The 15,812-nt window shown below is 36.6% G+C and overlaps 1 protein-coding gene across 2 annotated transcripts in view; it reads left to right on the plus strand.

Annotated features, from left to right (window-relative positions):
• The window catches only part of LOC138402409 (uncharacterized), a 107,594-nt gene that overhangs the window by 41,132 nt on the left and 50,650 nt on the right, over window positions 1-15,812 (plus strand). The window contains exon 2 of one of the 2 annotated variants that reach the window (XM_069498827.1): window positions 10,697-11,239. The exons of the other annotated variant lie outside the window; for it this stretch is intronic. Within the exon in view, the coding sequence (XP_069354928.1) occupies window positions 11,077-11,239 (163 nt within the window). The 5' untranslated portion in view covers window positions 10,697-11,076. The remainder of the gene's footprint in view (window positions 1-10,696; window positions 11,240-15,812) is intronic. 2 annotated transcript variants of the gene reach the window in all.

The raw sequence follows: 15,812 nt of genomic DNA on the forward strand, positions 1-15,812 counted from the left end.
GTGTATGTGCCTTTGAGCTCTGGAAATAATAATTGCCCATCTTGCTATTTAAGTAAAGTACTTAAATGGGATTGATTTATAGAATTGAATAGATTTTTTTTGTAAAATCTAGAATATCTAATCTAGAAATAGCAACATACCTACCTATTTGTAGCATTTTTGAGATTAAAATAAGATATATTTTAATGTAGACACAAGTCTATAAAATATAAGACAAAATAAGGGTTGATACAACTAAAAACCACATTTTATATCCTGAAATCATTGTACTCTATTAAATGAGCTCTAGTAACGACAGCACACAATTTGTCTTACCTAAATAAAACAGATCTTTTTATTTCAGACAACAATTTGGAGCTGGTCCGCTGATTATACTATGAATATTTACTTTACTAGAGAGATGGGTCGAAGAAAAGTAAAAAATAATTAAATCTTTTGATAAATAATTTGAAATGTGGAAAATCTGAGTTTAGCATTTGTGTTTTATATATAAATTGTAGTTACATAGATGATACCCAAGGCTTCGTCCACGTGTATGTAAATCCCGTGGTAATTCTTTGATTTTCTGGGATAAAAAGAAGGCTGTATTCCTGTACGAAATGCAAGCTATCTCTGTACCAATAATAAAAGATGATACTCGCAACTTCGTCCACGTGAATTTAGATTTTTAAAAATCCTGTGGGAACTCTTATTTTTTGGGACAAAAGTAGCCTATGTTCGTCCTGGGGATGCAAGCTATCTAAGTACTAAATTTCATCATAATCGGTTTAACGGTTGGGCGGTGAAAAGCTAGCAGACAGACAGACACACTTCCATATTTATAATATTAGTATGAATATAGTAGGCATTGAAGTTACGTATAGCATTTGGTTTCAGTTCGATATTGACTCGGAATCACTGTTTGTTTGTTGGTTTGTCCTTCAATCACTCAACAAAGCAACGGATTGACATGTTTTTTTTGCATGGGTATAGTTAAAGACCTGGAGAGTGACATAGGCTACTTTTTATCCCGGAAAATGAAAAAGTTCCCACGGGATTAAAAAAAAATTAATTACACGCGAACGAAGTCGCGGGCATCAGATAGTGATAGTGAGTGAGTCAGCTGATACTATACCTAAGTAGGTATGTACTTAGGTAAAGCTAATTTACACCATCGTCGGCTCATTACAGAACACCGGTCTCCTCTCAGAGTGATAAGGGTTTTGGCCATAGTCTACTGCGCTGGCCAAGCTGTGATAGCGTAGTGGTTAGGACGTCTGCCTCCTAATCGGAGGTCGGGGGTTCGATCCCGGGTATACGCACCTCTAACTTTGCGGAATTATGTGCAGTTATGCGAGTTTTTAAGTAATTAAATATCACTTGCTTTACATACCAAGGAAAACATCGTGAGGAAACCTGCATGCCTGAGAGTTCGCCATAGTGTTCTCAAATTTACATAGGCATACATAGGTAGCTAATGGAATTCATGTTATAAACAAAGAAAGAGTAAATCTTGAAACGAAAAGTTTATTATTCAACATAGAAGTCGTATAAAATCAAGAGTGGATCTGATTGTTGGAAACTTTGCTGAACTTTGCACATTCCTATCAGGTAATAATAGAAAAGTTGTACAATTACAAGTTTCTATTTACCGTAGTTTGAAACACAATGAAATCCATTTATACTTTTCAGGAAAAGTCTACTCGTACTCGATATTACTTGTCTGTCACATGCTTCGTAGTTCGTGCGGGTAAATTTAATAAAGCCTTATTTACACCAGAGCTATATAAAGCGACATTGCGGCATGCGGTGGTAAAATAATTTAAAATGAGCATGAATGGTCCGCAGACAGTGACACCTACCTTAATATTACAATTTTAGGTACGGCACGATTTTTTCGGCATAAAATATATATTGCCACCATCGATATAAATGACAAGATGTGCCCAAGCGAACAAAATTTTTCACGGTTTTGGAACCAAATAAATCAGCGCCACCTCTTTACATACTAATGAACGACTCGTTTGAAATCCAGACGTCACTGAGGTTGCATTGGTGCTACAGCACCAAAGAGTCGGTGCTATTTTGTTTGTTCAATGGCCCTGTCCATACGAAGTAATATATAAGTCAATGATTGCGACATACCTATACTTAGGGTCACAAAATTAAAGTTTCCATTTGAAGCATAGTGGATTGTCGCATGTTATTGTTACTCCGGTTTAAAACGGGCTTAAACATTTTACAATTTTTATGTATAGACCGTACGTCACGACTTCTCACGCGCCATTTTAACTCTACGGGCCAACTGTCATGTCAAAAGTAAGGTTCACCTTTAAGATAAGGACTAAAGTCGCACTTTTGACATGACATTTGACGCATAAAGTCAAAATGGCGCGTGAGAAGACATTTTTTAAGTATTATACCTAGTTTTATTCATAACGTGTAAAATTTAACTCCTCACGCGCCATTTCAAAGCCGGAATCCGGAAAATTCAATATTGGATTTAATATTCTGTATGGAGGGATTTCAAATGGTCATGATAGAATCGGCCATCATAAGGATTTATCGATTTATAATATACTAGCTTATGCTCGCGACTTCGTCCGCGTGGACTACACAAATTTCATACCGCTATTTCACCCCCTTAGGGGTTGAATTTTCAAAAATCCTTTCTTAGCGGATGCCTACGTCATAATAGCTATCTGCATGCAAAATTTCAGCCCGATCGGTCCTGTAGTTTGAGCTACGCGTTGATAGATCAGTCAGGCAGTCAGTCACCTTTTCCTTTTATATATTTAGATTTTTACAGATCACTAACCGCAGAGTAAGAAAGACCGCAAAAAGAATATTTAAATATTGAAGAGAGAAGGGAGAAAAGTATTTGAAAACATCTTACCAATAAATACGTAGCCATTCCGCAACTAAGTAGGTGCGCCGGGTCTCTATAAAGTCCAGTTGCATATACGTTATGGTTACGGTTAAACTTTAACCGTCAATAAAAGCAAAATGGGTTACACAAGTCAGCACTTGTTGACTATGGACCAAAGTTTTACCTTTAACCTCAATCATGGAGATATAAAAATTAAGTCGACCAAGGTAACGAGCCGCTACGTTTTGAAGCATGCTCGAAAGTGTCGTTGAGACCTTCGAGTGTGTAAATACCGCGCCATCTATGCAGTCAGTACCGGAATGCACATAGATAGGCACACGTCACACTCACATAATCGCAAGAATGTGTCTTCACTTTCTGGAATACGAAACAAATGTATGAGCTTTGCTTATTTCGAGTTTGAAGTCAATATTCATAGCAATTGTTTTTTTTTCACATTTTAACTTTAACCACCTGTTATGCAACTGGATGTTGTATTTTCCAATCATAATCAGGTAGTTACGAGTAGGTACATTTCGGTCACCATCCATTAGTTTATTAAAAAGGGTCTCTTTGAGTTATTAGGGACGTGATTAGTGATTACATTAACTGGTCTTTGTAGGCTATGTTTCATGCTTTGTTTTGAGGTGTTAAGTTATTGAGGGCCGCAGGCTTACCGTTTACCTTTTTGGAGCTAATTAGGATCAAAGGGTTGGCTTAAATAATTGTATCAATCCAACAGATGCAGCTAAACTTTAGGAAATAAGAAGGCTACTAGTTACTACATACTGGTGTGGATAGTCATCATTCAGCAGTGTAGTCGGTAATGTTCAAAAATATTAAAAACACTTTTCAATATAATTACCTATAGGCTAACTTTATTGTAATCATACTTGATGGTAAGTGATGAAGTAGACTTTGTAATAACTTAGTTCCACATGTAAAATTTCGGTGTAGGTAAATATCTGCTAAAAATAAAAATCAGCCACGTGCAAGTTGAAATCGCGTGAAGAGAGTTCCGTATGACGAATAATGTATGTAAGTTTGTACGCACAATATTGAAAATGTTAAGCTAAATAGTTTCTGCGATACCTAAGGGGGAAATGGTTAACTTTCATCTATTTTCTTTTCTAAAATAACTTTAAAACAATCAATTTTAAAAAATAAATAAATTTGAGACCTCAGACCTCACAACTTACCTTTTCAATATACGAGTATATCGGAGAATTATTTAGATTTAATTAGACGTGGTCGTTACTGATGTCCGCCACGTAGTTTTCTAATTTTAGCAGTCAATGCACACATGTGGCGCAGTCAGTCTCTCGTATGTCGTACACGAATGTGTCGACAGAACGCAATATTGACTGAAAATAGTTGATTGTCTATGGACTGAACTTTTTAATTTACGACTAGTTTCTATTCAAATAATTTTAATGGGAATTATGACGTCATACGTTCGTATGCATTATAGTCTCCGACATGTATCATACGGTACAGTTTGCATAGCTTTCTTAATTTTTTTTAATGTAAGTACATTTTAATAAAGATATAGGTATGCATCTGCATGTATAGATAAGAAAAAATAAATCATTTTTTTTAAATAATACAAAAAATACAAATCAAAAAATATCATCTAAAACACTGTAACAAGACACGGTGCTCAGAACACTGGCTGCGTTACTTAGTTTAATTTAATTTAATTTTCTAATTTGGCTCCCAAAAGTGACCTCCATATTCAAAATTAATTTATTTACAAATTGGCTGTGATCCTTGTATAGGGGACCCGTTTTTTGATTCGGACGTAATGAACTCTAAAAAAAGTAAAATAATTCCACATAGTTTATACATAATTATAAGCTTTAATTAGATTCGGTTTGCAATCTTGCAAGTGGTGCACTTGCGGTTGCGAATTTCATTTCCCTTTAGATTCCTTGGAATGTGGTCACGTATAATGTTATACCTACTATTACTGGTAAGGGATGGGGATATAGTGACCACTATAATATTGCAGTGGTGTACCTAAACCGTAAGTACATTACATAGACTGAATGTAACTAAACCGTAGATGGTTTTTTGTTCAGATATAAGTAGTTACTACAATTTCACCTGGTGGTAAGTGATGATGCAGTCTAAGATGGAAACGGGCTAACCTGGAAGGGGTTGGGCAGTTTTTATTAGACCCATGCCCCTATGATTTCTACACTGCATCGTACTGGAACCGTAAATCGCTTGTCGTCACGGCCTTGCCGGTAGGGTGGTAACTAGCCACGGCCGATGCCTCCCACCAGACCAGACCAGAAATTTAGAAGTTATAAAATTCCAAACCCCTGCCAGGAACCGAACCCGGGACCTCTGAGACCACAGTGCTTATCACTGCGCCAGGGAGGTCGTCAATACATTAAAACTTATACGTATATGCACATAATATATCGTATTAAATTATTGACACTAAAATTACTGCATAACTGTGTACTACTGAATCATTATTTCAACTTTTTTGTAAGGGCCATTATGAAAAACTACGACCAACGATACGACGAGAATCGGTAACAACATAGTCAGACTCCTGACTCCTGTCCCTCAAAGGTAAGTTCGAATAAGAATTTTTTTGTAACGAGAACGGCGACGCACTGACAGTGTGTATAATATTGCACCAACTATTTCAAGTTACTTTCGACCCGCTGTAACTTAGAAACAATTATGCCAATGTTTACGGCATTTCTTTTACAAGTTCAAATTATGAACCGGGTAGTAGGTACCTGACGTAAGTAGGTACTAAAAGTGGTATTTGGCAAGACAGGGTTTCTTATCTTACCGTCACAGACACTTCGTCATTAGGAAAATGCAAAGGCGTGAAAATGTTAATCCATTAGCTTGGAAATAACTTCATACGACAAAAATAGGTACGGATGTTTCAGGATCTGCTTGAGGATGAGAAATACCTCATTTATTTGGTGGTACCTTCCTAGGTACCTACCTAGGAAGGTACGTCCATTGAAAATATGCAACAAATAAACGAAATTATTCGAAAAATGTCGGAATAAAAATCATAAAAACACACAAACACACAAGTTATACATAAAAATAGATTGTGATTAAAATTTTATTCGGTACATACGATCTGTTTACGTTTTGTCCATTCTAGCAATAGGTAGTTGTGACCATTTGTTGCGATTTGGATTTTAAATCTGGTTAACTCCCTGGTTAATTTTCTACATATAGAAAAATAAAGTGTGTGCGTGTGTGTTTGTGTGTGTGTGTGCGTGTATGACATTTATTGTCCAAATTTAAATTATTTGTCTGTCTTTTTGTTTTTTCGGGCTTATGTATGAATTGATTTTGATGCCATTTTCCGAGGCAGATAGATTACTTAGCAAAGATTTAGTCTACATTTAATTTCGAATTATTATTCCCACGACCAGTTATTTGGATGCCGACAAAGTCTGTTTACTACTTAGTGTAAAAAATATAGACAGTTTCCTAACCTAAGTAACCTAAGAGTTCGAGAAGTGGCAAACTTTCAAGCTTTTCCATCACGCTTTTATATTCAGGTGCAGATTCTTAGCTCTTACAAATAATTTTTTTTTCTTATTCACCCTTATTTTTGCACTTTAGAATACGGCACAGGCGCTTTGTTAGTAATGGTTTTATAGTCTGAGCGTTTTCATTTCAAAGTATGAAAATTAGCCTATATCCGTTCCTGGGATGCAAGCTGTGTTAATTTCGTCAAAATTGGTAAAGCGGATGAAGAGTGAAAAGCTACCAGACAGACTAGACAGACAGAGGTACACACTTTCGCATTTGTAATAAATAGTACTTATGGATTTTAGAGACTAGGTATAGCCGAAATATAGTGGGTCAACATGTCAAGCGATTGATATAATATTGTATCTATAAGTATATTACGTTATATGTATAGGTAGGTATATAAAATCGAGCGAGATCCCTTATCAGCGGAAAAATACCTACGTCTTCCCGCGTTATTTCTATCTACGCTCGAAGATAATAAAGCTATCGGAAAATGTTCACCCAATAACGCTCTTACTAATGGAGTGTTTCCGGGTTTTTTTTGTTATCGCCCGGTTAATAAGATTAGTACATAATGTAAGAAAATTTACGCGTAAAAACCAGAAATATACAATAATATTAAGTTTGTGTAATTTAATAATACCAAACATTATTACAAAAACAAACACTGGTGACAAAAGGGTCATTTTCCGCAAAGGATCAGCCTGGCTGTTCAGTGCGGAAATGCAGCCAGTATTCTTGGCACCGTTCCACGCGGGCATAATTTGGATATGGCTAGCTATTAATATTATTGTAACATCCATTAATAAAAACATAATCCTATTATTATCATACAAATACATACCTACCTATACCATAGTAGGTATACAGATATACTTATTGGGTCAGTTAGCAATTTATATCAATTGATGACCTCCACAATTGACAGAAACAAGGGCGGAGTAGCCCTTATGATATACGTGGCTATAGGTATACCTATCAATTTAATAGATTGAGGAATAGACGTAAACGGAAAAGTTTCAAAGCAATTTTTCCAGGTTGTCAATTTTTTCTAAATTCCTATCAATTAAACATATTGTGATCATAGACCTATTAATACTCTAAGAAAAGCCAAAGTCTTCCATCATCAATTCAATGTAGACGATGTCTCACACTTACTATTAGCATAATCACAATTTGAGAGAAACACTAATGTGTGAACTAAAATTTTTACAAGTATTGGTATTTTAAAACTATTTTAAAGTTATTTTAAACATATCACCATTTGAATAATAAAAAAATATTTATATAATAAAAATCTAAATATATAAAATAAAAAGGTGACTGACTGACTGACTGATCTATCAACGCACAGCTCAAACTACTGGATGGATCGGGCTGAAATGAGTTTGTTGTGGGCTCTTCTCAGACCTGTTGAATAAACCATTTGACTTTGACTTTCAAATTTGGCATGCAGATAGCTATTATGACGTAGGCATCCGATAAGAAAGGATTTTTGATAATTCAACCCCTAAGGGGTAAAATAGGGATTGAAATTTGTGTAGTCCACGCGGACGAAGTCGCGAGTATAAGCTAGTTAAGAATTAAAATTTAAAATAAACTGTTTGTCTACAATAAATCTTTTTAGGTATCAGACGCCCCAATCTTTTATTAATTCAGATCTGTGTCCGTTCGGGCTTGGAGAGGATCATTAGAAAAAATGCTAGAAGGCGTGAAGGCGTTAAATTCATTAGCTCGGAAGGAAACAACGAAAAGATACCTACCTATTGTAGAATATTAGAGCTGTGTTAGTAGGTACCTACAGGAACTTTTTTAAATGGAGCGTGCATCGAGCGAAATGTTTTAACGTACATAAAGATTGTTAGGTTTTCTAATTAAAGTCTAAAAATATTCGAATACAGCACCACTAGATAGATTTGTGTTTTTTAACTCTACGTAACAATGACTGTACTGTATATATGATTGGAAATTGTAACATACATTTTTAACACAACAAGTTTAAAATAAACTTATGCGTATTAAATTTTTATTTTATTTTTTTATTTTATTCAGATACAAGTTAGCCCTTGACGGCAATCTCACCTGGTGGTAAGTGACGTTGCTGTCTAAGATGAAAGCGGGCTAACCTGGAAGGGGTATGGCAGTTTTTTTTAATAAGCCCATGTCCCTTTGGTTTTTACACGGCATCGTACCGGAACGCTAAATCGCTTGGCGGCACGGCTTTGCCGGTAGGGTGGTAACTAGCCACGGCCGAAGCCTCCCACCAGACCAGACCAGAAATTAAGAAATTATAAAATTCCAAATCCCCGCCAGGAATCGAACCCAGGACCTCCCGCTAATAAGACCACAGCGCTTACCACTGCGCCAGGGAGGTCGTCAAAAGATTCAGATTACCGCGATTCCGATCAAGGTCACCTGAAATAGAACTCTTGACCTCTTGATTGAAACCGTGATACCTACGTGAACAATAGTTGTACCTACTGTTGTTACTATCTGGACAACACCATTATCTACACGTATTTTATAAAATACGAGTAGATAATGATGTGAGTGCCAAAATCTCACTCGGAGTGGAGACCGTGCTCTCTAGTGAGCCGGCGATGGGTTCATCACGATGATAATGATTTTATCAACTCGAAACTCCGATTAATGAATTGTATCGTGTGGCTTCACTCTAACTGCTTAAAACGCATAATCACCTCCAACTCCGATTCCCGAAGTTAGAGGACCCCTGGATCAATCCCTGGGCGACTAAGAGGCCGATCACCGCTGTAAATTATATATATCACTTAAGATATTAGGTAAACAGTAAATGTACGCTTTTTAATACCGCTCAGAGTTTTATGACGACTGACATGTTTAATGTAGGGCCCTGCGCCCCACGGGATAATTTTATCACAGTAATGGAGTTTTGGCTAACGTTGTTATATCGATCAATATCGTCCAGGGAAGGTGTAAAAATATTTAACTTCTTCGGGTCAAGTCAACAGGCGGTACATATTCATAAATCAAATATTTGTGATATTTATCATTAATTTAATATTCTATTTTTAGGGTTCCATACCTCAAAAGGAAAAACGGAACCCTTATAGGATCACTTTGCTGTCTGTCTGTCGGTCTGTCAAGAAACCTACAGGGTACTTCCCGTTGACCTAGAATCATGAAAGGCAGGTAGGTAGGTCTTATAGTAGACATTAGGGGAAAAATCTGAAAACCATGAATTTGTGGTTACATCCCACAAAAAAAAATTAATTGTGGTCATTAACAAATATTGCTATTCTAAATAATATCTGTCCCGGCTGTACTCACGTGTTTAGTCGACGTTAGCCCGACTAGTTTCGAACCCATCCGGGGTCCTTTTTCAAGGGAAGTGCGGCGCGTGCGCGAACGGACTTTACTTTACGGTGCCAGTTTTTATATATATATCCTAGCTGACCCGGCGAACTTCGTACCGCCTACAGTCGATTCTTTAATTTTTAATTTTTTTAATACTTACAATTTTAAAAAAAATTCTCTCCGTACCAAGACCATCCTCGTACTTCAAGGAATATTATAAAAAAAGAGTTAGCGAAATCGGTTCAGCTGTTCTCGAGATTTGCGATCAGCAACACATTTAGCGATTCATTTTTATACATAGAGATTAATTAATATGGAAGTATGGATGCATATGGATATTAGCTATGTTATACATGCCCTGTACAACAAATATCTTCTTTTATCTCTGACTAAACTGAAAGCTTGTGTTAGAAATGTGTACGAAAATATTCCAACGAGAGAAAACCTACATCCGAGCGCCCTTTAAACCGTTGAGAGGATTTGTTAAAATATCCAATTGCTAAGCGAAGACTAAGCCTCTCATAGAAGACAGTGGTATTAGACCGAAGACGAAGAGAACAAATATAAAAGTGAACAGGGAAGTACTTATCTATATAAGAGATCTCTACCAATGATTGGCAGTGGAAGAGGTTGTAAATTAAGAAGAATAGGTACACAAAGATAGAAGAAGAGACTTATAAAAATTTGTTGCCATCGGTTGGCCGGTTACATAGGTACACTCTAATAATAATTCTTCCAAGACTTATACCGAACCAAAAATCGAACCCGAGATCTTTTGTACTAAAGCACCAAGCGTGTGTAGGAACTTGTATCAGACAGGTCGTAACAATAATAATTTTATATTCCATTTTATTGGCTTGACCTTTAAAAACTTACTTTCTGACATAGTATTAAAATCAAGTAACTTACTTGCGCAAGTAACATTTTAAGTACCTACCTATATTATTATGCAACTTATGCAACGTTTTTACTATCTTTTTCCAGGTTTGCAAGTGTTCGAGACTGCATCGGAACCAGTTCGCGATAAGACCTCAGTTTATTAAAAGTGACGTTTATATGCATTTAATATCGGACCAGTTTCATACTAATCATATATCTGATTAATTTGATTGAGCATTTTGATTAATAAGTAAGTGAAGTGTTCTTTTTAAAATAAGTACTTATTAAAAAAAAGTAAAAATAGGATAAAACTATGTGTGTCAAAGAATTCGTATAAGTGTATAATTAATGTGATTTTCTTCATAAATTCCTTTACTAACTCGTACCTACGGTTAAATTTGAACATATCAATAATCAAAAGCCGTGCCTGGATTTGCAAGTGAACATTGGTGAAGTAGTGAAGACAGTGTAAAGAGTATATAGTGATGTCAACGTGTGTGCTTGAGGAGGGTCGTGATGAGGGCGGCGGCTGCGGGGTCGACTCCAGTGAGGACGAGGTGGTGGAGCGACCCCGCAGGGAGGTACTCTTGAGTGCCCGCGGAAGACGCGCGTGCTCCGAGCAGGGTCCACAGCAGGCTTATTATCTCCGTAAGTGTGCATTCTCTTTTTCTTCTCTTTTGGGTTCTGTGCCTCAAAAGGAAAAAGGAACCCTTTTAGGATCTCTTCGTTGTCTGTCTGTCGTGTCTGTCAAGAATCAGGAATCAAAACCTAAAGGGTAGGTACTTCCCGTTAAGTTAGAATTATGAAATTTGCTGGTTAGCAAGGTCTTTTAGCACAAGTAAAGGAAAAAAATCCGAAAACCATGAATTTGTTGTTCCATCATTAGTTTTCGAAATCACATCAAGGTGGCGCTGCCCGTTCATAACTTGCTTATATATTTTTACTATAATATTAGTTTCAAATTTGTTGTATGATGGTGTCTGTCCTGTATTTTTTTATTCTTTGTCAATAAGCAAGAAAGATGTTTAAATAAGAAATAAATAAAAATGGTGCGGAACCCTACGTGTGAGAGTCCGATTCGCGCACTTGGCCGGTTTTTAAATTCTAAGGTTGATTCATATTGGAAGCGAATAGTTAAGCGAAAATTTTACATAGCATATTCACCTCTATCTCCACCGCGTAAAACAATAAACATCGTGGAGAAACCTGGAGGCCTGAGAGTTCTCAAAGATGTGTGAAGTCTGCCGATCGGCACTTGGCCAGCGTGGTGGACTATAGCCTAAACCCTTTTCATTCGCAGCCCATTCCAGACTTCGTTTGCGTGGAATTAGGGTTTTTAGAAATCCTGTGGGAACTCTTTGATTTGCCGGGATAAAAAGTAGCCTATGTCACTCTCCAGGTCTTTATCTATACCCATGCAAGAATCATGTCAATCAGTTGCAACGTGATGGAAGGACAAACCAACAAACAAACACACTTTCGCATTTATAATAAGAGTACTGATAACAATTTCTACATTTTTATGTAGATTTTGGTATAATATCGCTTCCTTAAAATTATACTTACTTACAAGTTTAAAGTTGTTTTAGAGTTCATAGCTGTTGTGTGGATGAAAATAAATAATAATCATGTCGATAACTTTTCGTAACTGCCATATTTTCACTTCTAAATAGCTGTCAAGAACATGTTTCGAAGTGTACGAAACATTTTGCGAAGCATGAAATATACATAAATCTAAAGTACATTCCAAGTGGATAACTCCAAGACAGGTGTTATTTCTTTAAAAAATCCGAAACAAAGGATTTGAAAGAGAGTGGTAGTTAAAACTGTGTACACAATTCCTTTTTGTCACGGTGTTTTTTCTTTTATACAGCGAAGTTAATGAACTGTTAAAATTTGATGCCAGTAGGTACTTGTTTCTAAGCTGGACTTTATGAAACACTTCGAGTTATTTTCCCTTAATGTTTCAAATTTCTACAATTTCATTTCATGAAAGCTTTACAGCTGACAGTGCGCGGATTTTCTTTACGGAGAAAGTTTATTTTCAGCATCTGTTTAGTTCTCTGCATACCTAAAACATTTGAACCGCTTCCCTAAATCCGACTAGAGTCACAGAGTAGGGATATAGATACTACACACAGAGGTTTGACAAAGCCGTCTAGACAGAGCAATCTTGCTGTGCATAGGAATTAAGTGCGGGATAACTGAGCGACCCGAACTAGCCTACGTAATTAGGTCTCTATATTGATGGGTCGTCGTGGACGCCATTTACCACGATATCAAAGGACCACTGTGTCTCTCTTTATACTGTGCAAGAGTTGAGTAGGTAGAAGGGACATTTGATTAATAGATACTTTATTTCCGAGACACTTTTCAGGGGATATCTTGTTAAGTAAATGTATTGCAGGTGGTGTAGTAGGTACCTAGTGGTAGTAAACTGTAACATTAAGTGACATAAGCTACTTTTTATTCCGAAAAATCAAAGAGTTTCCACGGGATTTTTAAAAACCTAATTCCACGCAGACGAAGTCGCGGACATCAGCTAGTGTTAAAATATTTCATACACTAACTAGGCAGGTACGGGTATTGTTACCTAAAATTGTATAAGATATTGCGACACCGCTTATAACAATGTCTTTAAGTTAAAGTAATTTGCATGCAAAAAGGCGATGAAAGCCTGCGACAATAGGTTACAATACGTTTAAAATGGTCTTTTTTGATTGGCATTCTCCATACAAAGGCGGTAACACGATTCTATACATAATATCGCTGATTTTACCCGTAAATAAGTTCCAACAGAATTATGTTACCAATATTCGATTTATACCTAGATACCTAGCTTAACTACCTAAATACCTAGCTTAACTTTTTAATCATCATCATGATCAACCCATCGCCGCCGGCTCACTTCAGAGCACGGGTCTCCTCTCAGAGTGAGATGGGGTTTGGCCATAGTCTACCACGCTGGCCATGTGCGGATTGGTAGACTTCACACACATTTGAGAACATTATGGAGAACTCTCAGGCATGCAGGTTTCATCAGAATGTTTTCCTTCACCGTTAAAGCAAGTGATATTAAATTACTTAAAACACACACAACTCCGAAAAGTTAGAGGTGCGTGCCCGGGATCGAACCTCCTACCGCTCCGTGGACGTCCTAACCGCTAGGCTATCACAGCTTAGCCTAACTTTTTAATAGCGCACTAAAATTTATACTCTTATCTAGCTAATGCATGTAATAGCTGCCGCTCTTTAATATAGGAATTAAGATTCCTGAAGAAATAGCCTAGATCACTCCTTGTAAAGTGCTTCATGTACTTAACTGCGTGTAAAAGTCTCGATATTAGTTCAGCCATCTCGAGATAAGTCCGGACAACCAGATAGACAGACGGACAAAGAAAGAGGGAAAGCTGTTTGGGGTTTGTTCATGGGCATCTAACTTTCTAGTGTGAGCTTACGAAAAGGTAGTTATTTCTTATTTAAAATTAGTATAACTATTTCTAGTAATTTACATATAGTTAACTAGACTGCGACTTTGTCCGCGTGGATTTAAGTTTATAAAAATCCCATCGGATCTTTCCAATTTTCTGGGTCCGCCTCCAGATGTAAGCTAAATAGACTTTGAAGCACGTGGAGACGGATCCAAATTTCGTCAAAATTGGTTAAGCGGGTGTGCTGTGAAAAAATAACAGAGACACACTTTCGCCATTTCGCATTTATAATATTAGCATGGATCAATTAGTATTGTTATAAGAAGTATCGTTCACACATACCACATTACAGGTTTCGTTTATTTCATTTTTGACAAGTTTGAAGACAAAACTCGCGTAAAAATATTCCGTGACGCTGTAAAATTATTATTGTGTAGAAAGATTTACGTGATTCAGGGAAATGGACGGTAGCTTTGGCGACACATTGAATTTGACGAGGGACGTAAAATACTTGTGCTCGCAGATATGGCAGTGAATAGAGACCGGAGTCCGGAATTCATGGGGCTAGCGAAAATAATATGCATGATGATTCGTAAGACACTCATGGAAGCGTAACTAAAATATAATTATATTGCTACGATTTAAATATAGCTACAATCTAGTTATGTGTTTGTCTGTGTGTATAATATACCTATTATATAGTTGAAAAAGATGTTTTAGTTTGTGAAGAATTGAATGTTATGGTGATAGAATCCACTTGCTTTTCCTGCTTCTTTAGTAGTTGGAAGGCGGATGATGATATCGCATCCTACACGTTATATCATACCGTTTGTTTTGGCAGGCTATAGCGAATTAAGCTTGTGGTTCCTTATATATCATGGGCTTTTGCAAAGTACCTACAAACTGCTTCTATCTAACGCGTAAGATCCCTACAACACCTAAACCTGATAACAATCAGGTGAAAGGTGTTTTTAGACACGCATATAAAACATCTTGTATCGCATGGTTTGCCTAATGAAATCAGTTCTAGTCTACCTTAAATTTCAGTTACACTATTTTTTCGACAGGCATTTTATGGAACAAAAAAAGGTAGATTTGTTTATCAAAAACTCTTCAAGGGCTGGGGAACAGGGTTGCCGAGTTTTAAAGGAGATCGACTAAATCTGTATGGAGTTTGGGCCCCTAATAAATATTTTTGTCTCGCTAAAATTTTGCTTATAAAATTGTCTGATCGTTCCTTTTCCATATGTAAAAATAATTTTTCATAAATTCCTCTAGGTTTTTAAGAAAAACGACAATAAATACAGCCAGCCAGGGAGGGTATGTGGAACTCTCTATCTAGATTATTGAATGCGGCAAGACAATAACCACGAGTCATGTCTCACAATCAATAATTTCAATTTCAATCAATTGATTTTTTTTAGATAACGTTAAAAAACCCCGGAATAGGCAGCACTCTGTTTATTATTCTAAATGTAATTATAAAGTCCATTTTAAATTATGAAGTATACTTTAGTAGGAACAAAACCCCGGCCTGTGTCTGCCCAATCTCCTTAGAACATTCGAATCAACTAACAGAGTAGGCAGCATGAGGAGTATGAAAATAGTGTATAGTTGAAATTATGTCTGGAGTCAGGGTTGCCACGCTTTAAAATTTGCTTTAAACTAAAAATACAGAAATGTAGACTCGTTCATTAAGAGTACATTTTAACACCGTTCAGTTCATCCGGTTGCTAAAAGCTGGCGATTTTCTCTTTTGCAAAATTTACGCAACGTTACAGCGCGGACAA

The sequence above is a fragment of the Maniola hyperantus genome, chromosome 5 (genome assembly GCF_902806685.2).
Source record: "Maniola hyperantus chromosome 5, iAphHyp1.2, whole genome shotgun sequence".
NCBI classification, from domain to species: Eukaryota; Metazoa; Arthropoda; class Insecta; order Lepidoptera; family Nymphalidae; genus Maniola; species Maniola hyperantus.